Source organism: Gossypium hirsutum, chromosome A05 (genome assembly GCF_007990345.1).
Source record: "Gossypium hirsutum isolate 1008001.06 chromosome A05, Gossypium_hirsutum_v2.1, whole genome shotgun sequence".
NCBI lineage: Eukaryota > Viridiplantae > Streptophyta > Magnoliopsida > Malvales > Malvaceae > Gossypium > Gossypium hirsutum.
In genome coordinates this window covers 108,581,455-108,606,602 of record NC_053428.1, presented here as the reverse complement: position 1 = coordinate 108,606,602, position 25,148 = coordinate 108,581,455, and the positions used below count along the sequence as shown (strand labels likewise).

At 33.3% G+C, this 25,148-nt stretch overlaps 2 protein-coding genes across 2 annotated transcripts; both read left to right on the top strand.

The window, feature by feature from the left end:
* Positions 1 to 2,830, top strand: LOC107943100 (uncharacterized). The gene is made up of 3 exons (XM_016876840.2): positions 1 to 864; positions 1,606 to 1,760; positions 1,871 to 2,830. The coding sequence occupies exons 1-3, from the start codon at positions 303 to 305 to the stop codon at positions 2,129 to 2,131; spliced, it is 978 nt and encodes a 325-aa protein (XP_016732329.1). The 5' UTR covers positions 1 to 302; the 3' UTR covers positions 2,132 to 2,830.
* A 14,849-nt stretch (positions 2,831 to 17,679) lies between these two features.
* Positions 17,680 to 23,983, top strand: LOC107943103 (uncharacterized). Its single transcript, XM_016876841.2, has 6 exons — positions 17,680 to 18,153; positions 19,110 to 19,227; positions 19,365 to 19,795; positions 20,519 to 20,616; positions 20,748 to 20,869; positions 22,424 to 23,983. Exons 1-6 carry the CDS (start codon positions 18,119 to 18,121, stop codon positions 23,735 to 23,737), a joined length of 2,118 nt encoding a protein of 705 aa, XP_016732330.1. The 5' UTR covers positions 17,680 to 18,118; the 3' UTR covers positions 23,738 to 23,983.
* Positions 23,984 to 25,148: the final 1,165 nt, after the last annotated feature.

Sequence of the window (25,148 nt, the reverse complement as noted above, 5' to 3'; positions counted from 1 at the left end):
TACATACTATCTCATTTTATAGCTTGCTATACAAGCTTCTGCTTTCTTCACCGAAAACCCTAACTTCAATCTCTCTCTCAGATTCTCCAACAACTCTCTTTCCAAAAGAATAATAATTGAATCCATGATTTCTCATCCTTAATCATTTACTATCGCTTTCAGTTCGTTTTGATGCTTTAACGCATTCCTTAACTAACGCCATTATCGTCTTTATCTACTTTTGCTTTCTTTTATTTCACTCTTTCTTATTATTCCATTTGCCTCTTCCTCATTTTCTATTCTCTAATTTGAAACCTAAAATAATGGGGAATTGTTTCTTTAAGTCAAAGAAACCCACGGCGGAGATCGCCCCCTGCGATTGCACCAGGCGTTTTAGGCCTGCTCCGGTGGCACCCACCGTCCGCTTGTACGGTTCTGCTTCGAGTCCAGTCGCCGCCTACATCAGGTTCGCATTGCTTCACAAGAACGTGTCCCTGCAGTTGGTTCCCACCGAGGGCGACACACTTGCGCTGGAGATCGGGCCCGAAACGGTGTCGGGTCACCGGGAGACGCTGCTACAGTTCATAGAGGAGAAGTTCCCGCACCCGCCGCTGAGGTTTGATTTGGTAGAGAGGACGCCGTTGGTGGTGAAGGTAACGCGGTTGCAGCACAGGAGCATTACATGGCACCTGGAGAGGATGGTGAGGTGGGTGGAGGATTTGCGGACGCGTGGGAAAAGGAAGACGGTAGATCCGGCGGTGGGAAGTCCGAGGATGGAGCTGAAAAAGTTGGAGAAGAATTACGCTCAATTGCTGGAGGTGATGTTGGAGCATGCTCAGATGGAGGAGAGAATCGTCTTTCCCCTGCTCCAAAGAGCAGATCCAGGTACCATCCATTCCATCAAGTACTGATACATGGAAAATAACTCCGTTATAGAATTGAATTTATAATAAAATTTTAATTATTAAAATATTCATTCAAACAGTATAATTTTCAATACATATATAAAAAAATAAATTATTAATATAATTTATTATTTTAATAAAACTATTTAACTATATAATTTCATTTTAATAATAAATTTTAACATTATGAATAATTTTAAAATTTAAATAATATTTTTGAAAATATTTTATTTTATTAGCACAAATACAGGTGCAAATGACTAAAAAACATGTATTTTAATTTTAAAAAGTAAGTTATAATTATTTAGGAGGTAATTTTGGTTTTTTATATTTATATATATATTGTATGCAAAATCATTTCGAGTACAATAAAATTATTTTTTTTAAAATTAATCTATTTTTCAATAGGATGTAACTTAACTATAATTAATAGGTTCTAATCATTTTTTTTGACACAATATCTAGAATTATTTATAACATTTTCTCAACTTATAAATAGTAGCAAAATGTAATTCAACACATTTGACTCACGTCTTACTATATTATCAATAATACTCATATCAATCTAGGATTCAATTTTGAATAGATTTAATTTTCACATTATCCGCTGGAGCTTCTAACTTGAATAGAATATTTTATCCATAATTTGGTTGGACCAAATCTAAATAGAGAGAACTTTTTTTTTTAATGTAAAAGTGGTTCCAATTATAATTGATTGCAGGACTATGTAAAGCTGCAAACGAGGAACATGCAAGGGACCTACCGGTTATGAATGGCATCAAAGAAGACATGAAATCCATCGGAGTTATGGATTATGGGACCCCTGCCAGCAAGGAAGGCCTCTCCAATCTTTCGACCCGCCTCAAATCATTACAGGTATTATATAAATTTACTCTCCTATAATATATATATAGATTATGATACGCTTGATTATGTGCTATTTTCGTTCATATTTGATTTATCCTAGTGTTTTTGGGGAGGTATAGAAACACTGTAAAGAACATTTTGATGAGGAGGAGAAAGATGTACTGCCATTGTTAGAGGCAACGGAGCTGAGTGGAGAAGAAGAAAAGAGGGTATTTGAAGATTGCATTGAGGCGATGAAGGTAACTCATTCACATTTATTTAACTTTTTCCTGGAAGGCCTACTACCATCAGAAGCTATGGACTATGTGGACTTGATCATGAAATGCGGTGACAAACAACTAAGAGCCTCTATGATTCAGATTATTTCCAATGCCAAGTAACACTTGTGATGTTACCTCTAAAGTCTAATGAGTGGAAAAGCATACATACATACACATGTCAAATACAAGACTGTAAATACAGAAATGTCTGCGTGCAAACAAAAAACTGGGTTAGTTCGGCTGTGCCATATGTACCTTTTGGTGATATTAGATGGATAAAAATCAATATTTGTATCTATATAAACTAATAAAAGTAAGATGCAAATGTAAAAGTGTTGTAATGTAGAAATGTTATACTCCTGGTGCGGTATAGCGGCTGTGGGTTTGTTTTATACCTGCATGGAGCTGTGTTGGTTTGGTTGGATGTTACTGAGAGCTAGCTGTATTTATGATTTGTTAAGTGGGGTGTTGTTTTCTGGTGTTTTGGTGGGTAAGGTTGTTGCTGTCTCTGTGGGTGTGGGTGGTCCTATGGCTCATGTGTTGCTTTATTGCTAGTAAGAGGTTTCTTATTTGGAACATGAGGGGTATTTATGGTACGTGGTAGTGGAAGAAGAGTGTTGATAACTTTTATGGGTGTCCTTAATATTAACATAAGGGGGGGGGGGTTGGGGAGGAGTGTGAAAGAAGGGAGTATACATTTGAAGGTGGTCGTTTGAATAAAGTGATGGTGGGATTTGAGGGTGGACTTTGCTGTGTTATCATTGCCACTTGGTTGTTGTGATGCGAATGAGAATGGTGTTCTAACATGATTTTATCGTATGGCATGGTGTTTAACTACGTTTACTTTCTTCGTATTTCATATCTTTGGTGAAGTGTGATTGTTAACTGTTGTTCATTTCTATTAATAAATTTGATTTAGTAAAATATATATTTGCAACTATAATCCATTCTCACGAAACCGAATTTTACCTGACAAAATGAAAACCATTTAACTTTTATCAAAATGAAATCTTCTTCTCTAGTTTTTGTCCATCATGTTTTTCGAGGGCGCAGCCTCATCCATCCATGGCTTTCACCTTCGGATATGTTTGTCGCCGGAAACCAATCTTCTACCTTGTTGTTGTGAAATCGATCGACAAAGGTATGCCACCTTGCTACTGAATGTGGAGCACATGCCCTTCGGGATTGTGGGGTGGCCAGGACTCTTTGGTCTTGTCTCGACATGCAGTAGCCTATAGATCAAAACCAGTGTAAGTTGGGTGTTTGGCTATCCTTTATGTAGGAGATTAATGGTTCCAAGGGGTGTATACTCGTCCTCTTAACAACATGGCTTTGTGGCATGCTCAGAATAAATTTGATCATGAAGGTGTAAGACACACGAGCAATGCAATTGTTACCTTTATTCTTAGCTATATGTGCACAAGAGCTTGAGGCTTTGGGTGTATGTCTCTCTGTCAACCGAGCTGGTTTAGACATTAGCTGGGGTTCTCCTTTCGTGCCTATTGTAAATATTAATTTTGATGCACACGGATGGCTTTTGTGGGAATAAAAAATTTATTAATTTAATCAATGAATGGAACCATACAATTTATGGAAAATAATAACAAATATTCGTCATAGATGATGAAGGACAAGCTTCATCAACACAACAAAGGCTTTAACCTCAGCATCAATAGAACATCATGACACGTTGCCAATTGGTTTTGTCATAACTCAAGTACGACATAACTAGAGTGATTATAAGCATTTAATACGATAAGGAAATCAGCTTTGGATGGTCTAAAGCGGCGAGCAAAAATCAACAAAAGAATCAAGTATTCACCAAACTAGAGAGGACGACAACAAAAACATTCCTTAAATCACTTGTAAAACTAATGTTACATGCGTAAACAACATTAAAAAACGTACTACAAGAGCAAACAAAAACTTTTATATCTAAAAACTTATTAAACAATGGAACAAAAAAAACTTAAGGCAATACGAGTTCAAATCGACTCGTGAAATCATTTATTATTCTAAAATACTCTCAAAATATAAGCATATAAAGAAGTTAACAAAGAGTCACCCATTTTTTAAGAAAAATATTGGTGACTGGTGGATTTTTATTCTATCCATCACAACTTGTGAAGACAACAAACATAGCTACAAAATATATTTGCAAACTAAAAAGAGAGAAGTCATGCAAAGTAAATAAGAAAAATAAAGAAAGAAATGGTTGGTGAGAAGGAGAAATGGATGAGTGATAGCTAACCTTGAGGCTACCACCACTTTAGGCAAAACAAAATATGAGAAACAAACAACTTGGAGAAAAAAGAAAAAGAAAAAATTCATTACATAAAAGTTAGATATATTGAAGAACGAAGAGTGAAGGATTGAATTTTAGGCGTTTAATCCCTTAAAAAAATAGTAAAATAATTGTTTAAATCCTTAAATATTTGTAAAATTATATTTTTATATAAAGATAAAACCACACATTCCCACCCATTCATAATTAATTTTTGGCACACAATGGTCAGACCCAATATTATTCCAACAAATGCTCTTAAAAATTGTAGAGGGAATGGAAAACACCAATATATATTCCACCAACAAATAAAAGAGAAATACAAAAACAAGATTATGGCCGAAGTCTATATTTAAGTACTTGTCCATTAGTTTCTAGATACTAATTTAATTAAAAAATTATTTTAAAAAATATTTTTTTAAAAATAATATTATTATGAAAGAGTTTTTATCGTTTTATATTTTTATATAGAATTTATAAAAAATAACTTAAAACTAAAATAGATCAACATAATACTAAAAAGTTAAATCTAAAATATCAAATTTATTAAAGTTTCAATTTTACCATTTTAACTAAAATTTCGTTAATATTTATTAATAAATATCACTTTTAATAATTTTTTTACTATTTGCGTCATTTTCTAACTTTCCGCTTAAAAGTTAACAGCATAGTATAATGTGGGCGTTTGGAATGAATACTTCAGATGTTACAAATCAATGTTGGACATTTATTACAAGGCATTCATTTGTAAACAAGTAACCTTCATAAAATTTACTTTCATTTTTTATGTTTAAATTATACAAATATAATATTAATTTTTGGCACACTCCTAATATAAGTGAAAAGAATTATGTATAAAATATATTTATTAAAAGTTTATATAAAAAAAATTCAATTCTTTTTGTTTCTTTTTTTTTTTAATTTTCCCTTCATAATTGTAGCATCAAGTTAGCTAGATATGAAAAAAGATGAAAGTTGACACAAATCAAAACGATTCTAGCAAATGAGAAAATAGGTAATTTGGCTTCGGAAAAAGTTTGGCTCAAGGGGGATGACCCTCTAAATGATGATAATGTGAATATGAATTCGCTAGATGGTGAAAGAAGGTTCTTTAAGACACGTTAATGAATTTCGTGTGGTGAAAGCAATCAATGGATGAACTTTTGGAACCGATACATTGATATGAAAGAACTTAGCATTATTTCTCTTAGTTTGCTTTCCTTTCCCTTTAGAGGGAGAAGCAACCGCTAAGTTAACTTTTTCTTTCTGAACAAGCTAGCCATCATTCAACATCAACTCAAAAGATTGTAATTCCTTCATGAGTTGTGTAAGCGTCAATTGCTTGTTCCCAAAGTTATATGAGGCCTTAAGGTCAGCAAAATCATTTGACAAACTTTTAAACACAATCTCAGTTTGTGTGTTTTGGTCCAAGTTGGCCCTATTGCCTTCGACCTTGATAAATTAGGTCATAAGAGTAACCGTATGATCTTTGACCAGAGTGTCAAGTTTTTGCTAAGCATTCATCAAACTAGTTATCACGAGCTGTTGAGCCAAAGCAGCTTGACCTTCGAACATGTCTTCTAGTTTGTCTAACATCGTTTTGGAGAAATCACCTCTCTAGTTGCTTATACAAGGTACTGGTCATGCTTGCCAGTATGTAGCAACAAGTTATCTCATCAGATTCTCGCCAACTAGTTATTGCCTCAGCTTGGTTTTCCGGAGGGCATTTGCTATCAAGAACTAACTTATGTTTTTTACAACTTATGACAATGTTGAGAATCCTCTTTCATTCTTTATAGTAGTTTCTGTTTATTTTATTTTTAGTTATGATGTTAATTAAGGGAGTTGGTGCCATTTTCGAATTGCAAAATAAAAATAGTCCATCCATTAATTATCTTTGTAGTAAGCAAATATTTTAAAAAATTATTTTACAATATACGATATGCATTTAAATGACACATGTGTCTTACATTAAAGCCTAAAAGCATTTGTAAGTCGTTGTAATAATAATCCCTACACCTATTGAATTAAGTTACCGTTGATAATCTTTATCGACTAGTAAGAACATAAATTTCCATCCAATTAATATGTGAACTTAATTCCTTAGGTATTCACACATACTAATAATTGTTTCACGTTTGGTCATTATTCTAACTTAAGTAGAGCTTTGTGGGAAGTTACTTAACTAGAATAATCTTGAGTGCATAACCATCAACTCAACACCCATCATAATCTGTACTATGAATGAGTTGTTGTGGGACAATCTTAATGACTAATATATAATATTAGTTTTCCTCTTAAAGGAAATCTCTCATTGAAATCCACATGATAATACTTACTTTAACATCCTAGTTCTGGCGGGTACAAAGTTTGACGTATAGCTCTGAAATAGTTTAATTCGCAGAGTAGTATTCACCCAAGTATATCTTTTGGCTTACAGAGTGGGCAGATTCGATTATGCATGTAAGATAATGGTAGTCTAATATCAAATTTCCATTTTGGTCGGAGTAGGATGTCAGATAAGTAATAAGGTATTGTGGAATGAGTTCACGCCTGAAGGGGATATGCGCTATTTTGTTTGTAGCATAGTGCAAGTTGAGTTGCAAGGTAAGCTAGTTAGGAACCAACTGAATATAAGTCTGGGTAATTAGAAAAAAGGGTACTCAATTAGGTTTCTTAGAAGTTGTAGACCTTTGGAAAAGACAATTCAGTAAGGATATGACATTTATCAAGTTTCAATAAGGGCTTAGGTTATGGATATTTAGGTTAGAAAGAGAGAGTTTTTCTTCTTTCTTCTAAAGTACTATTATTTAAATATTAAGGAACCTAAAGTATTTATTTCTCCTTTAAGTTGGAGTTGTAAATATGGATCTTTGCTAGTGAATACCTGTAATATCCTGAATTAGGGCTTAATCGGAATAGTAGTTTCGTGACCACAAATCCGAGATAGAAATAATAATTTTATAATTATTTTGATGATTATGATATGATTTCATGATTGTGTGAAAATTTCGTGATGAAATTCTATGCCTAAAGTGCTTAAATTGAAAGTAGGGACTAAATCGAATAAGTTGCAAAACTTGCATTCTAGAAGTTTTTAGTATGAAATTGTTTTGGAATATTAATGAGGAGGTCTTAAATAGAAATTTGACCAATTTTAAGTTCATGGACAAATTCAGGACTTGGAAGGAATTTTTGGAAAGTTTAGTAGTAAGGGTATTTTGGTCATTTAGTTATTAAAATGAATTAAAAACAAAATTAAAAGCCAATTTTTGTCCATCTTCTTCATTAGGCCGAAATTTCAAGGGTTCTTCATAGCTAGGGTTTGTTTCAAGCTTCCAAGCTCCATAGTAAGTGATTCCAAGCCTCGTTTTTAATGTTCTTTACGTTTTTGAGATCCCGGTAACTCGATAAAGCTTATGTTAGCAATAATTTAACCTAGGGTTTATATTTGGAAAAATACCCATAGGTGAAATTTGTGTATTTTGATGTTTTGTGAGAGAATATGAAGTTTTAAATTATGTTAGACAACTTGTACTACTCGATTTTAAGCAAAAACGAGTAAAAGGGCTTAATCGGTAAAAATACCTAATAGTCACAAGTACATGTTAGAGTGAGAATTTGATGTTGCCATAGAAGAGAAAAATAATCAGCATGTTGTAAAACATAAGAATAAGGAATAAAGTTTAATCCCGAGCCTAGGGGCAAAAATGTAAATATACAAAAGTTTAGGGGTAAAATTGTAATTTTGCCAAAATTTGAGTTAAGGATTAATTTGATAATGTGAGTATTAAATAAGCTAAATGTGTTATTTTAGATCAAGAAATACGTGGAATCGACCTCAATCGAGGAAAAGAAAAGATTGTGGACTAAATTGCAAAATCTTTGTATTTTGGTACCAAGGTAAGTTCATGTGTAAATAATGTAGCATAATTGTTATTTTTAATTTATTGATATTAATTATGTGTTATGCTTAATTTCATTATGAAATGTATGCTTTGTGGTTAATTTCAAATAATATGTAAATTATGTGAGCTACTTGTTAAATATAATTGTTACCGAGTATTGATTTCGGCATTCTACGGAAGACGGCAAGGATAAGTGTTCGAGGAAAAAGCCCGTTTGAACCTTAGGAATAGATTAGGATACAAGTGACATGTCACTAGGATGGTTGAGCATCCGAGCTCGTTGAGTTGAGTCCGAGTTCACTTATGGATGCGAATGTCCGAACTCGTTGAGTTGAGTCCGAGTTCGTGAGATGTAACTAGGCATCCGAACTCGTTGAGTTGAGTCCGAGTTCACTTATGGATGCGAACGCCCGAGCTCGTTGAGTTGAGTCCGAGTTCGCTTATGGGCGGGTTACATGATTGCTTGATTGCATATATGGCACTTATGTGCAAGTTATCCATGTATCCGAATTATATTCCGATGTGTTCAACGGGTAAAGTTCTACTTAAATGGAGGAATATTCGAGATGTAAAGAGACGTATTGGTAAGTGATATGAAATGGATATTTTGGACAGGTATGTATTTAACCCTCGGGTTGAGTATTGATACAACCACGATAAGGTAATAAGATGATGAAAAATGATTAAAAATGTGATATGTGTTTTAGTGATGCATGCTAATGTTGATTGGTATGACTGTTTGTTATGTTACTTATTATTTGCATATGAACTTACTAAGCATTTATGCTTACTCCCTCCTTCTTACTCATTGTAGTTTTGGACAAGCCAGCTCAGGAGTCGGGATAGGTCGAAGGCTCAGTCACACTATCTGGAAGACTTTTGGTAATGGCTTGTAAATTTAAGTATGGCATGTATAGCAATATACCTTTTTTGTGTAAATGATCTTATGGTATGGTGATGGAATGGTTGAGGAAATGCTTGATAATGATAAATTATGAAAAGGGTTAGTTTAGATTATGTTTGATGTAAGGAAAATTAATAAGATACTTAGTGCATAAAAACTCATAAAAGGGATGAAATTTGCCATAAACAGGATACTGCAGCAACACTGACGCGAGTTTGAAAATTTACTAAAAATCATAGAAATTGAATTTGGTGATGGAATACATATCAAATTGAAGCTTATTATGTCTAGTTTTACATGAAACAAATGAAACAAGTAAAGTAATTATATGTTAGAAGATATTTGAATTTTAGTGAAACAGAGTCATAGCAGTTTCTGAATCCCCTGTTCCAACTTTAGAAATTCACCATAAATTGTAAAGATATAATTAGGTGGTGTATTTTATATTCTCAGAATCCTTATTTAGTCTAGTTTCAGGAGAAATAAACCTCATAGTCATATGAATTTTTTACAGAGAGAAATATGGTTCGTAGTAAACAGAGGTCAGACCAGTCAAGTCCTGAAACAGGGGTAACTTTAACTAATAAACTGTACTAATTGGCCCAACCAAAAATTCTAGAAAAAAATTAGTAGATAGGTATATGAGTCTAGATTCAGGAAAAATTTACGGATCTTGATTTTGAGTTTCTTAACTTGAGATATGATTTTTCTTGTGACTGTGATGCAAGTAGCTTAAAAGCTGTGAATGTAGAGATAAATAATCCAAAGTTCTAAATATGTTAAATTAAGCTTAGTAACACCTCACACTCGACTCCGGCGACGGTCTCAGGCGTGGGGGCGTTACAATACCCCATACTAAGGTAAGTATTATGACTCTGCATGTTAAAGTTATGAAAAATTATGTAACACCCCTTAACCCCGTCTCGTCGCCGGAACAGGATTATGGAGTATTATCGGTTATTACAGTACATTTACATGTGAAACAGGAATAATACTATACATCAAATACATTTTAATATACCTTTAATGAGCCATCGGTACTCAATAAGTACATTTAAAACAAACCGGGGCTCGATCGAAAGCTTAGAAAATTTTTCATGAAATTTCAAAGTTTCCTCCTATGAATAGTACCACACGGAGGTGTGGTCTAGGGGACATGCCCGTGTGCCCTTTTCAACATGCCCGTGGGAACACCCCGTATCATTCACATGGCCTGGACGCGCCCGTGCCCTCTACCCGTGGAACTTTCTGTCAATTTACTAATGGCTAACTAATTTCATACGGCCAAGATACACACCCGTGTGCTTAACCCGTGTGGATTTATTTTTTATTCGAAACAAGCGCAGTTTTCACAGGGCCATAGCACATGCCCGTGGTGCATGGCCGTGTCTTTCACACGGCTGAGACACAAGGCCGTGTCCCTGCCTGTCTAGTAACGCTTGAGCATTCTGTTTTGGACATTTTTAGGTGCAGGGGACTCACAGCCTAACAACATGCCCGTGTGCTAACCGTGTGTCTCACACGGTCTGGTCACACGCCCGTGTGCCAGGCTGTGTGGACTCAAAATGAGTCTTTTATCATAAACTTACCATCCCTGCAAAACTTAAGCTTCAAGCTAGCAATTTTCTTAACTTTCAACCTTAAATCATCCAACCAATGTACCCTCAATAGTACCACAATTTATATAAAATATACTAGATCACCACAACAATTAAACATACTTAGATTTAACTTCAAACATATATATATTCCATACCGTAGTCCAACAACTTTAATACCATTTACTATAACTATCATGTATAACACAACAACTTAATAGCCTAGGTACATGCCATTTTACCAAAAAGAAAAGTACTTCACCGCTTTGAGTCCGGGATTGGCTTGAATGTTGAATCCTTAACTCTTTAGTACCTAATCCTGCAAATGGAAACAAAACCGTACTGAGTATACACTCAGTGGTATTTCTATAAACTAGCACTTAAAGCATTAATAAATCGTTTATATATTTAAACCCTAAGCCTTTACTTTCATGATCTTAACGGTTCGTTTACTCATATTTATCTCTTAGCCTTTAAATGTCATTAAACAATTCTTTACACATTTCGTATCATTCTATACTTTTCAATAATCATACATTAGTATGTTATTTATATTCGCTAACAATCAACATTCAGTCATAATCATATAATTGATGGCAGTCAGTCTTCAGTACCTTCATTTACCCCTATTAACATAGCTCAGACCTGGACGGATACACGGATCCTACCCACACACCGGGATAGTGTACAGTGTTTTATCGGCCGAAGCTGAAATACACCGTAAGGGTAACAGTAACAGTAACAGTAACAGTAGCAGTAACGGTACACAGAATACCTCATCAAAACAAATCCGGAACAATAACAGTGGTCGACACTTATAGTGTCTCATCAATACCCAGTTGGAATATCACTGAACACTTCCAATCCTATGGCATGCCAACTATATCCGACTAGCCCGACTCTGTTAATAGGGTTTTCATAGCTCAATAATAGATATACTTACCGTTACTTTCATTCATTATACATTTTTGGAAGTCACATTAATAATAAATGCAATAAGTTTAGTTTATAGAAATACAAACCGTACTTCTCGAGTTTACTCGATATCCTCGTTCACTTTCTCGTTTCCCTTCTTCGATAACGTTTCCGGTGCTACGTTAGCTACATAAAAATTAACATTTAAAATTATCAATGAATGTTATTTAATGACACATTCTTTATTTTCCATGTAACTTTCACATAAATTCCAATTTAGTCCTATCACCATATCCATTTTTTCTCTTCAAAATTAATCATTTATTTTTAGTTAATACCTACTATAAGTAAGTTTCAACTCTTAGTATTCAATATAAAACAAGTTTTAACTCTTAGTATTCAATATAAAACATAAATTCTGAATTTCTTTCAATTTAGTCCCTACTATGTCAAAACTTATTTCTCTTTTTACAAATTAATCATTCTCCTACTCCTAACTTAAATTCTTATAAATTAAACTCATAATTCTTAAATTTATCCAACTTAATCAACATCTAACAATTCACTAACTTTCTAATTTCAACATAATTCATGTAAAACCTTGTCTTAGGTTTTCAAAAACATCAAAATTGCAAAAAAAAAGGATTAAATTGATTTACCAATCAAACTTGAAACTTCAAAGCCCTAATTTTTGCTTTTCTTTTTCTTTCTTTCTTTCTTTCTTTCCCTGCTATTCGTGCCTTCTTTCTTTCTTTTTATGTTTTATTTATTTTATTTTCTTTATTTAATTAATATGTTATAATTATATAATATAATATAAATTTCTTATAATATAAGTAATTACCTAATAATCATACACTTATATCATTTATTTTAATTCCACGTGTATTTCACTATTACCACACACTTGTCACCTTATGGTCTAATTGCTACTTTAGTCCCTTAACTTTTCTTTAGTCTATAATTAAACCTTTATTCTTTATGCAATCTAGTCCTTTTTCCTAATTAATCTTAATTCAAACTAATTCACTAAATTAGAATCTAATTGATCACTCAAGAATCATTCGTAAATATTTCTTTGTTTTACAGAAATAAGGACTTAAACCTTTAGTTTTCAATGACCGTAATTTTCGGGTCATTACAAATTAAGTTTGAATAAGTGCACGAATAGTAAAATGAAGAAGTAAGGCTTTATATGAGTTTTATCTAGGTTTGAGATGATGATAAATGTTATACGAATAAGTTTTAATGGTGTTTTTCTATTTTATAAGCTGCTATCTGGGGTTGTCAGATGAGCCCCTGAGCTGACTCTTGCATGTATACTATTCATATGAGACATTTATGTAGAAATTGATCAAATGAAACTGAAACTAGAAAAGTATAGTATATCAATTATGCTATTGTATGAATGTTTGCCGAGGACAACACGTATGATTTGTATGGAATCTTTCAAATTTAAGCATGTGATAAGTACTGTGATGTTGAAGTATGGTGGTATGGATACATCTGGAATGTATGTTAGTTTGGGCGTATGTTAGTGAATTAAAGTGTTAATTCTTAAATGATGTTAATGCATGAAAGGTTTGTCAAGTGAGTCTGTTTCTATTCACTGCTGTGGAGTCTAAAGGGGTTTGTCGAAACTAAAAACACGAACTCAGATATGAACTTTTGAAGGAAAAGTCTATGGCCATGACACTCTTTGAAAGGAACTAAATGACGATGATTACCCAATGAGGTTTTCTACGTGTCCCAGGACGATGATGGGCAAACCTCACGACATGTGAGTTTATGAAAATCCATATCATAAACACGTTAGGAAAGAATAACTTTTGTGGCGAACTTTGAAAGAATAGCCTTTATAGTGAACTTTAAAAGAATAACCTTTGTATCGAACTCTGAGTGGATATGCCTTTGTGGCATAATATGTTAAACCTCATTTATGAAGTGCTTTAATGGAATTCCTCGTGATGGGTTCCATATGAAACTATGTGGCATATTCTGCATGGCCCTTAATCTTGATCAGAAAGACTGGAATGAATTAGAGTATTTGATGAATTCAGGATAAGGACCAAATAAACTTAAAGAACAAACGAAGATTGATAGTTTGAATAGATAATGAGATGGATGAGCTCTCATTGAAAGAATAAATTTGAATAAAGGTTGCGTCTGATAACTTGAAAAAGGGCATCTTTCTGTAAACAGTAAAGGAAAAGGGTTAGTCGAAGCAAAGATTAGGTATAAAAAAAATTTGAGCATTGGTCTGCAAGGAATACAAGTAAGGAACCTTGATAAGATAAGTGTAAAAGAGGGTCTCGAAATAATGAACTTGTTGATGGTAATGGATTAAGACTAGGATATAACAGATATAATGAATAGATGTGATTTCAAAAGTGTGATATCCATTGTGATAGATCATTGATGCTGAAAAAAGAGGAGCTGGCAGTGATGAATTATCTGGCACTTTATGGAAACAATGACTAAGGTATAAGTGGCTATTTCTCGCTGAGTTTTTATGAACCTACATGAGTTATACTTTATGTTTCAAGTTGAATATGAATCTGCACTAGGAAGGACGACGATACTAGGACTACACCAAGGATCGACGTATCACGTTATTATGCATACAAGGAAAATCTTTGGTGGCATGTTCAAAGTCTGGATGTTACTTAGAAATTCATACTTTGGGATAACTGTAATAAAATAGGATCTAAATTTAGACATTTTTGTAATTAATCTACCATTTCTTGCAGTTGTATTTATCTATTATATATACATATGTAAATCAGTTTGAACCTATGTGTAGTTAAGTTGTAATTAATCACGAATTGTATAGATAGATTAAGCTTTTGTCTGTATTTGTGTGGTAATACCTAAGATCTGGATTTGACAAATCAGATCAGTTTAAGGGTGTTACACTTACCATAGGGAGCGTTGGGGTAAAACTTACTCGAAGTAATATCATACCATCATACATAGACCATTGATAGAGGTTGGATGTCTGACTCACATGGATTATTCTAATTTTACAAAAGAAAAAAAACATAAAATTAAAATCAAACTTGCGTGGAGATGATAGTTCACGATCTAATTACATAACCCAAAATTTATGAAAAACTTAAAATACACATGATCTAATTTCTAAGAATTACAATTTTTGGAAAAATTAGTTTATTACATAAATAAAATTATTCCATACATTCATCTACATATATCACAATCGAAACATGCATACAATTTAAAGAACGTCACATATTATCTCAATTTAATCAAACATGAGAAAAAAAGAGAGAAAATTCGGTATCATTTATAATATAAACATATCACAATCTGACTTTGATACTAACTGTTGAAAAAATTGGTTAAGAAAATAGTTATTTTCGTATAGTGGTAGTTTACAAATTTTTTTCTTAAATCGAGCCTGTTGTGATATTTATAGTAATAAACTCTAACCAAAATATACTTGTGCTCTGTGCGATGCGAATTAAAGTCGATCCTAGCTTTCAACTGAATGGTCTTCTCTGCTATCATTGAATCACAAATTACTTCGAGTGTGGGCTTAAGTAATACGAACCAAATCACAGAACGAAAAGTTTTATTTACTTCCAATAGAAAAGTAAATCTTTTCTATAACCGGTAATTGTACGTTTTTTCTAGAAAATAGATTTTATTCTTAGAAATAAGTTTTCACTACTTTCTGGCAGAATAATGACATATGAGCAAGTGTGTCAATTACTTATCCGATAATTCTTATTTATAGAAAAACAATACAAGAGTTCTGTTTAAATAAGACCTGATTAAATAATAATATTTTAATAGAAAATACAACTTCTACTCTAAGTAGAAGAGGTAGGGGGCAACAACACCCTTGTACAATATTCTAGGTTTGTCACTCATTGTATTTTACAATGCCAATTGGGTTTTTCTTATATTGGGTTCAATTATACGTGCTTCCTAACTTTTATCCAACACTTATGATTTATCTAATCCAATATTTATTTTCTATTGTCCAAAACATTAATTAATTAATTAACTAAATTAATTTCTTAATTAAATAATTTTCTTAATTCAATCCCAATTTTGTTAAATTCATAACAACTTCACCGTCATAGAATCTATGAGAAAATATATTTAATTTCCTTATTCAACAAATCCATAATGGCTAATTAATTTAATTACATTTCCGAACTTCAATTATTTAATTTTAATTAATTAAATAATAATTCGAAGAACTTAAAATTAATTCTTAAGTAATCTTTTGTGCTTAATGAGAAAACACATTCACTGCAGATAGTGATACATGCGATCTATCTCTCTTCATCGTTTTCATCCATTTCATATTATTGGTTCTACATGCAATTTGTTTTTGGTTATCTCGAGCTAGCGGAGGAACTGGTTGGACATATATAATTAGGGCTCAAAAAATTTGCAGTTATGTTCCAATTTTTCACCTATTAATTACAACATTTTTTAGTCACGAAGATATTCCACTAAAGTATCATAACTGAGTTCTCCATTATTATATACCATGATGAAAGCTTCTTAATAAGTGTTTGTCCAACGACCTTTTCATCAGCATGTAACCCTCATAAGATATTCTTAATCTCTTTGAGATAAATCCGAACTCCTAATATGATTTTCTTTTATCTCATGGTAACTATTAATCTTTCTTCATGAAAAGCTAATTTCTATCAAATAGTAAAAAAAATCATTTATCATAAAGACAAATGACCCATGATCATATTTACTTTTCATCTATCATATAATGCTGATGAGAGTATATCATTTACCCTTTATTGGGCTATGAATTCCATTGTTGTGGAATGATGCTACATACTGCAGAAGTCGTATACCCAACATACAAACTTTCATTTATATCAAAGTATACGAGTCACGTATACATAGTTCATCATCCACTTATGATTAATATATTCCATACTATGAATGTCACAAGCGAATGAATTCATAAACAGATCTAGGATCTATTCTACTTGATTCGTGTCTGATGTACTATTAGTCCAGTTAGTCACATTTATATTTCTGTCTTGTAGGAGTCATTTGCTCTGATACCTAAGATAATGTATCTCCTTAATTAGACTTGATAGACAACATATTAGTCTTTCAATTAGTTTATTCATTTTTTATTAGACTAAGAACATGTTTAAGTTATCTACTAATATAAGTTGTCTTTCTTTATTATGATCTGACCACATAATATCACTTAGTATTGGTTAAATGTTAGATAATCAATAAGTCAATATTTGCTTTCATTTTGCTTTGCATGTAAAAACCGTTGAGGACAATATACAAAGATATTCACGAAACTGATGAATATTTTATTAAACAAATTGTTCAAAAAATACAAATACATATAGACAAAAAACACTATGCTAAAGGCACTAGATCCCAACACTTGCCACCTGGTCGACCACATAACCATTCCAACTCCCCTCACTTTCAGCTACGTGGTACTATAGGGCAATGAATGACCCTTCTATATATACCTTAGAGCACAAGGAACCAAAGGTCCCTCCTCTTTCCCTAAGAAAAACCTTAATTATTATCAAGCTTCTCCTTCCTCCTTCTCTCCTAACACTTGAGCTCTGGCTCTTTGTTTGTTATAGGTGAACTAGCATTTTGCTCCACCACTTTCTCATCGATTTTCTCCTATCAACAATAATAATAATTTTTTTCTTGAGTTTCAGGTCTAGAATTTAGGATTTAAATCGAATTTCAAGTTTAAGGTTTAATGTTTATATCAACTTTCGAATTTTAAATTTAAGGATTAATAGACCATAACTTGAGTTCATGTTCGTATAAAGTTATTAATAATTATTTTTAAATTCATCGTTATGTACTATTTTATTACTCGTTAATATACATTAAAATTTTGCATTGACAATTCTTAAAAAAAAAAACAAAACAAAACTCCTTCATTGACAAATATTTCTAAAAAAAATGTATGAAATATTCACATTATTAATTATAAAAAAAAATCCAGGCTATTAATTAACAAAATTTTTCCTTAAAAACAGACGTCCTAGTTAAGTAAATGATAACATGATAATTATACAAACAATTGAGAAGCATTTAATAAGAAAAGAAGGAAGATAGGAGCGATGAAAGAAAGAAAGGAGAAATAATGGTGGTGAGGTTGAGGGTGTGGGGGCAGCGGCTGTCCAAATGGACGTCTCTCAAATAAAGAAAAGGGAAGAAACTTCTGCCTCTTTTCTTCTGACCCCTCCATTCCATTTCCCCCATCTCAATTTTAGTGAAATATCAATCAAAATCCCCCCCAAAAGAAAGTCATCCCACCTATTCCCATCTCTTCCAATCCACTTTGCTTTCTAACGTATTTTTCGCTCTCTTTTCTCTGCTTTTCCTTTCTCATCCCGAAACCTACCTTGTTTGTTTCCCTCACTTCTCATACTCTATTTATTTCTAATTTTTGGTAAGGGGATTTATCTGGAGTGTTGCTGATCAAAGTCTCCTGTTTCTAAAATGCAGAATTCCGATCAAGAAAAGCAAGATCAGAGGTAATTATAATCTGGGTATTTCTTCCTTTCTTCATTCTTGATGCTTTCACTTACTTCTTTTCTGTGTTCAACTAGTTTTAGCTCATGGGTCGTTTTCCTTTTCCAGATTTTTTGTAAGGTATTTTATCAAAGTTTTTGGATTAGTATTCTGTTCATCTGTTGCTTATTTTTCTGTTTTGGGTTTTGGAGGAGTGAGCTGCAGTTAGGAAGCCAAAATTTAGGACTTCTACAAATACCATGTTTGTGTTGATGACCAAATTTGAAACCTGGTTCTATCTAATAAACGGTTTATCTGCTCATAGATCAGAGAGTTTGGTGCTTGATTTGGATTGATCAGGAATTTGGAAGTAATATTTGCATTCGAGAATGGACTGAATATGCTTCTCTTACAAAATCTGCTTGTATTTGTGTCTTATGTTTGCCCTCAGTTTGAAGATATTGCGTCCAGTTCTAATTTTAGTTGGTAGCCCTCTTTAAATCTAGGGTATTGTTTTCAATGTACCTTAAACATGGTTGGTTTTTTTTTTTTTTTTAGTAATTGTTGTTTAGTTTTCCTTTGAAGTTTCTCTTGCATGGCAGTTCCTCTTCTCTGTAGGAAGTTTCTTGATGCCTTGGAAGTACCGTTTCCTATTTAAATTTTTTTATATAAGTAAATTCATTTATTGGCAAGTAGGAACTGAAATTTTGATGTAAGATAGATTTCCTGTCTTTGTGTTAGCTTTAATAATTGTTCATAGTTTGCGGATGAATTGTTGGAATCTTGCTTTTTGGAGTTTGGACTTGTTTTTGTTAATTACTTTCTTTTTATTATTCATGCATGCTTGTTGTGTGTTAATTTTTTTTTTTTGGGGGGGGGAGAGAGACGGGGAGATGGTGATATTTCAAAGAGGTATACTTGATAAGGTCTGAGGTTTGCTATTTGATTTTTGGGTGATTGTTTGGTCTTGTTTTCTCAGGATAACTGGCAACATGGAGGATTCCCATATGACCATTGAATTCCTTCGAGCACGTTTACTGTCCGAACGATCTGTCTCAAAAAGTGCAAGACAGAGAGCTGATGAACTGGCAAGAAGGGTATGTTTAAAATGTTTTACTTGGGAAGGTTTTTGAGGTTTGCTGTTTCTAGTTTATCTTCTCTCCTCTTTCTATCTCATGCTCAAGTACATCGACTTTCTCTAATGCTTTATAGTGTTGGATTTTATATAACTTAGGTAGCTGAACTGGAGGAACAACTAAGAATTGTGTCAGTCCAAAGGAGGAGGGCTGAAAAGGCAACAGCAGATGTTCTTGCTATTTTGGAGAATAATGGGGTAAGTGATGTCTCTGAGGAACTTGATTCAAGCTCCGACCAGGACACACCTTTTGAGTCCAACATGGATAATGTTTCTACTAAAGAAGAGGAGAGCTCTGTAAGTTCAAAAGCGAGAAGAAAAGAGTCAGATGAACTTTCAGGTTCCGATGATTTTTCTTCCGTATCTGGTAGAAGCCTGTCTTGGAAAGGCCGCAAGAGTGCTTCTCATTCTCCTGAAAAGTATAAAGACTCACTTGCAAGAAGGCGCAATAGCTTTACGTCTATGGGGTTTTCGTCCCCAAAACATCGCCAGGGAAAATCATGCAGGCAGATAAGACGCCGGGAGTCAAGGTTGGTACATGAGACTCTTGCTTTTATTCTATAAGAAAGAAGTGGCATGCCATATTTTACAGACAGAAAAGAATATACTGTTGTGTAATTCTGGATGATAAAATCTGTATGATATGTTCTCTGATGCAAGGAATATTAACATTGAAGTCATGAATAAAAAAGACTGATATGATAAAGAGAAGGATGGGTGCAGTAGTAGATCTCTGGTTGGACATGAGAGAAAAACTGAAAAAGAAGATGGAGATGGAGAGAGTACATTTTTACTTTGCCACTTTTGTACGGCTTAATGTGTCATGGAAACTATAGAAAAGAATGATCAAAATGAAATAATGTTCAACGGTCATTCTTCTCATTTTCGATTATAAAAATTTCTTCCCTTGAGAATTCTCTTCATTGTGTTACATGTTAATTTCTTTCATGTTCGACCTGAATGTCCTGTCAGGTATTTACTCATTAGTCAAGTAAACCAGATATATATGAATGCTTTTTTCCTTTTAGCTGATCTGTAGCAGAGGATCCTAAATCAGAACCAAAAGATTAAAATTGAAATAATTTCATAGTTAAGGATTATTCTTCTCATTCAATTGTAAAAATGACTGTACTTGAGATTTCTCTTCATCTTGATACGTTTTAACTTCTTGTGTGTTCAAGATGAATCTCACAGGTATTTCTGCTCGTTAGTCAAAGTAACAAAAATTATTTATGCTTGCTTTATTTTATCAGGTTAGTAGCAGAGGAGCCTAAGTCAGATGATGTCAAGGTTGATCCGCCTGTAAATGGACTTGTAAACCCTTTGGAAGTTAATACTAATCACTCTGAAAGTGAGTCTAATATCTTGCCAATGCATCTGAAATTCGTGAAAATAGAAGCTCTTTCGACACTCTACTTTCAGATGCCTTAAAAGATGAAAGAAATATAACTGCTTATGGTCTTGGTTTTCATGGGGACGCAGGTGAGAAAGACATGGAAAAGGCCCTAGAGCATCAAGCACAACTTATTGACCATTATGAAGCAATGGAAAGGGCACAAAGAGAATGGGAAGAGAAGTTCAGAGAAAATAATAGTAGTACACCGGTATGTTTAAGCAACACTTATTTGATACAGATAATTTATGTTCTTTTACCATCTTGCTTATGATATCATACTAAAACTTTGTGTGTTTTTCTTTTTGTTTGAAACAAGTAAATTCCATGATAGACAGTTTTAGATCAAGGTTACTGTGGTTGAGCATTTTAAAATTTCTAGTGCAAAGAAATTACATTTATATGAAACTATGGAAGTGCTATGAAAAAATTTGCTTTAAGAAAAAAAAAAAAAAAGAAACTCCTTTCCTACTAGTAGAATTTGCTTCCTTAGTTATGGATGCCTGTTATCTCTTACATACTTCCATATGCATGTAATCAGTATTGTTAAGGAAGTGCAGTATTTCTGGTGCAGGATGTTAAGGGCTTCTACAGTACCTTTTACGATATTTTAATTTTTGTTTAGTGCTAAATCAAATAAAATGTTAATGCCAGCTTGACATCTGGACTGTACATGGTGCTGAAATGTAAAATAGTTGGTTTCTAATTTATCAAGAGCAGATGAAGAAAATCGCATAATTGAATTGATGTGGTGATTAATTATGATATTTGAGGAACTTTAATTGAGGAATTGATAAAGGGAATCTGGTTTTCAATTGATGTAGGCTGGAAAATTGGAAATTTAAAGATGAAACAAAGGTTAAGACCTCAGCGAACGAATCTTATTTTCAAAGTATCTATTTCCATAAAAATACATACAGATGAAAGAAGTAGGACCTTGCAAAAGCTGAAGGTTGCCACTTTGGCTACTCAAGTAGAAAGGGAGGGTCTAAAAGCTTATCTTCTATCGAACTTGGGAAGATCTATAAGTGGATGTATTTTTTTTTGCAGTGGAAAGTTGGGTGAATTTTATTTTGTTTGGCTATCCTCCAGTGAAGATTATTGGTCGCAAACTCTCTTTCAGACTTAATTATCTTTTATATTCTTGTGAGATGAGAAAACTCCCTATCCTGCACTCTCTCATAGGCACGTGCATGGCTGCTGAAAGTGCTAGCTGACAAATCCTTCATACAATTAACCTAACTTTTAAGATAGAATCAATTATTAAAAATAATTACATGTGCTGATTCTCTAACTTTTTTATCTGATCTTTTGAAAGCTGAATTGAAAGAGCTTTGGTATTTGGTTCTAAAGGTGGGATCCTTGTGTGCTATCCTATGGACTAGTGTCACCTAGGAAGTCCCTCTGCTATCCATATCTATTTGACGTGTGATGTCACTTACACCATTGAAACTAAGACATTTGCTCACCCTATAGAGTGCTAGCATGACTCTTTATTTGATGCATTAACTTCCTGTAATGGCCTATATAGAGGGATTCATACCTCAATCTGAAGGGTGGGGGCTGCAGTGTAGTATCATTTTCCTTTTGTGGTTGCTATGTGCACTTTTTTCTTTTAAATGTTTTCTCGATCTCTATTGATAATGTGGTTGTGTTTATCATATGCTATATGCTATCTAGACAGTTTATCGAAAGTTTTGTCGCTTGTCTGATTATCTTGCTTCTCCATGCTGACATAATGATTTTTTGGTTAAAAACTTTTTAGGATTCATGTGATCCTGGGAACAACTCAGATGTCACTGAGGAAAGAGGTAGCTCACAGGTCCAAGAGGCAGAGAGGGAACATATTTGCTTCTCCAAAGAATTACCCAAAACTCAATCCCATGATCCTGTCCCACCTTCACATGATGGGATGGATCAGTTACAGGAATGTAATTGTAGTAGCTCCTTTTCTCCTGCTTCTCTAGATCCTCCATCCTCAGGTCAGAAGTTTGTATCTCCCATGGCAAAAGTTTGTATTTGCTGCTCCAAAGAATTACCCAAAACTCAATCCCATGATCATGTGCCACCTTCACATGGTGAGATGGATCAGTTACAGGATCGTAATTGTAGCAGCTCCCTTTCTCCTGCTTCTCTAGATCCTACATCCTCAGGTCAAAAGTTTGCATCTCCCATAGCAAAGGAAAATCATGATCAGGAGAGTCTGCAGAGCAACCATTCTCCGTTACCTAGCTCTCATCAATTTGCACATGTACATGGTTCCCCTGGGCAGCAGGCAGTGCAGCACTATTCATCTGATATGAGCAGTAGTTCAATCATGGAATCTTCAGGAAACAAAAATGAGCTTTATGCATTGGTGCCACATGAAGCACCTGGCAAGTTTACCAATGTTCTGGATGCTCTTAAACAAGTCAGGATGTCTTTACAACAGAAAATCCATACATTGCCACTAATAGAGGGTGCATCTGGAGGAAAAGCTATTGAACCTTCTGTTCATGGAAGACAAATTGGGGAGAGAGTAGAGATTCCTGTTGGATGCTCTGGACTCTTCAGGGTTCCAACTGACTTTTCAGCAGAGGCCTCTAAAGTGAACTTTCGGGGTTCAGGTTTGCAGTTAAGTTTGGCAAACTATTTCCCCGAAGCAGTAGTTGCACCTTCTTCTAGCAACCATCTTCTTACCACTTCTTATATGAACACTCAGTCAAGTAGTTCTAGTAACTATCAGCCAGTTAGTAGTGATCGGTTTTACAGTAACCCTTACATGGATGTTAGATCAAGTTATTCTGCAGTCCCAACTGCATCTGGTTACATAAATGATGATCAACATTTCACAGGTCGATATGCAGAGACAGGGTCAAGATCCACTCAGAAACCACGTTTTGATCCTTACATGGAACCAGGCCTACCCTCATCTGGTCTGCAGAGTTATCCAACTTTCCCTACCTATCCTGACCTAGTGCCGCAGATGCAAACTAAAGAAGCATTTCCAGTCTTCCGTACACCCAGCTCAGGTCAGGTACGTCCTGATCAGTTTTCATTTTACGATAACCATTTTAGATCAGATACTCATAGATTCTAGTACAGCCATTAAGGTTCTTGTAACTTATTTACATTGCATCTTAATCACATGAAGATGCTGGCCGTATCATATCTTTTGAAGGCCGTTTCAGTATCAGTATCTCTTTCTCTTTCTCTTCTCTTTAGTAGTCAAGGGAGATGGAGTTTACCAAGAGATGCAACTGTATTCATATATGTATTTTCTCATTAATACCGTTGTTGACAGAAATACTTTTGTATCAATAAACAAACTTATAATATTGCTATAGTATTGTAGTCTTAGTGTTGTGCACTGTTAGTGAAGTCTCTAACTGTTCTTGCTAAAAGTTACTAATGAATTCACCAAGTAAAAGGATTAAACGAGTGCACTAATAGAATGTTCCTCCTAGGAATTTTTCTTTTACTAGATTAAAACAGTTCATTTGGGTTAAAGTACCACAAAACCTCCTGTACTATATCTTGGATTGCATTTTAGTCTCTGTACTAAAAATATAGATAAATTATTTTTTATATGTTCAGTTAAAATTTGGTGTTTATATATAAGGTATGATAACAAATTTAGCCTTCAATTTTTATACATTTATTCAATTTGACCTTTACTTTTATTGGAAGTAAATTAGAAAATTTTGAAACTAATAAGGCTAAAGGGTCAAAAAGGCTTCAGTAACAAATTAAAAAAAAATCAATTCAACTCTTTTAAAATTTAAAAAAAAATTATAACAGATATAAAAAATTTAAAGTAAAATTTTTTTTATTAAAAATAATTACCGATCTATTAAAATTTAATAGTTATAAGATTTAAAAAGAAATTAATCTGTACTTTTTTATTGGGTCAGTACTTTTATTTTTATTATAAAAAATTATAATTTATAATCAATAAAAGAGTAAGAGTCAAAATGAATAAATGTGTAAAGGTTGTGAGTTAAATTTGTTAATATTTTTTTCATACAACACCAAATTTCAACTGAGGTGTTGTTTTGCTTGCTTGTCTAGCATATAAGGGTCAATTTGCTCATTTTTTAGTAGAAGGATTAAAATGTAATCTAAAATTTGGTATAGGGGGCTTTGTGGTTCTTTTACCATTAATTTGACATCCGAACTCAAAAAGTCATTGACTTACACACAAAAGGCTTTGAGCAGAAAAAAAAAACTGACCTAAACTGAAAATCGACCCGAACTGAGGCATTTGAACTATTTATGGGATGTAAGTTTAAAAACTGTGCTTACTCGAAACTGAAATAATTCTTTCATTTATTTAGTATATAATTAATTTTGATTTTTTATGATATAAAAATAAATATTTTATATTTAAAATAATGAAAATAATTTAAATTTTTTGAAAAATTATTATTTTTAAAAATATTTATGAAAAATATTTCGAAAATTTATCAAATGATATTTAAAAGGCATAAACAAAGCTTATTTTATCAAAA

Bases quoted from the DNA above. Each gene is read 5' to 3' on its own strand.
- LOC107943100 (XM_016876840.2), top strand. From the start codon at position 303: ATGGGGAATTGTTTCTTTAAGTCAAAGAAACCCACGGCGGAGATCGCC. The intron at 865-1,605 runs GTACCATCCATT...AATTGATTGCAG, and splicing joins GCTCCAAAGAGCAGATCCAG to GACTATGTAAAGCTGCAAAC. The intron at 1,761-1,870 runs GTATTATATAAA...GGGGAGGTATAG, and splicing joins CCCGCCTCAAATCATTACAG to AAACACTGTAAAGAACATTT.
- LOC107943103 (XM_016876841.2), top strand. From the start codon at position 18,119: ATGCAGAATTCCGATCAAGAAAAGCAAGATCAGAG. The intron at 19,228-19,364 runs GTATGTTTAAAA...TATATAACTTAG, and splicing joins CTGATGAACTGGCAAGAAGG to GTAGCTGAACTGGAGGAACA. The intron at 20,617-20,747 runs GTGAGTCTAATA...ATGGGGACGCAG, and splicing joins TAATACTAATCACTCTGAAA to GTGAGAAAGACATGGAAAAG.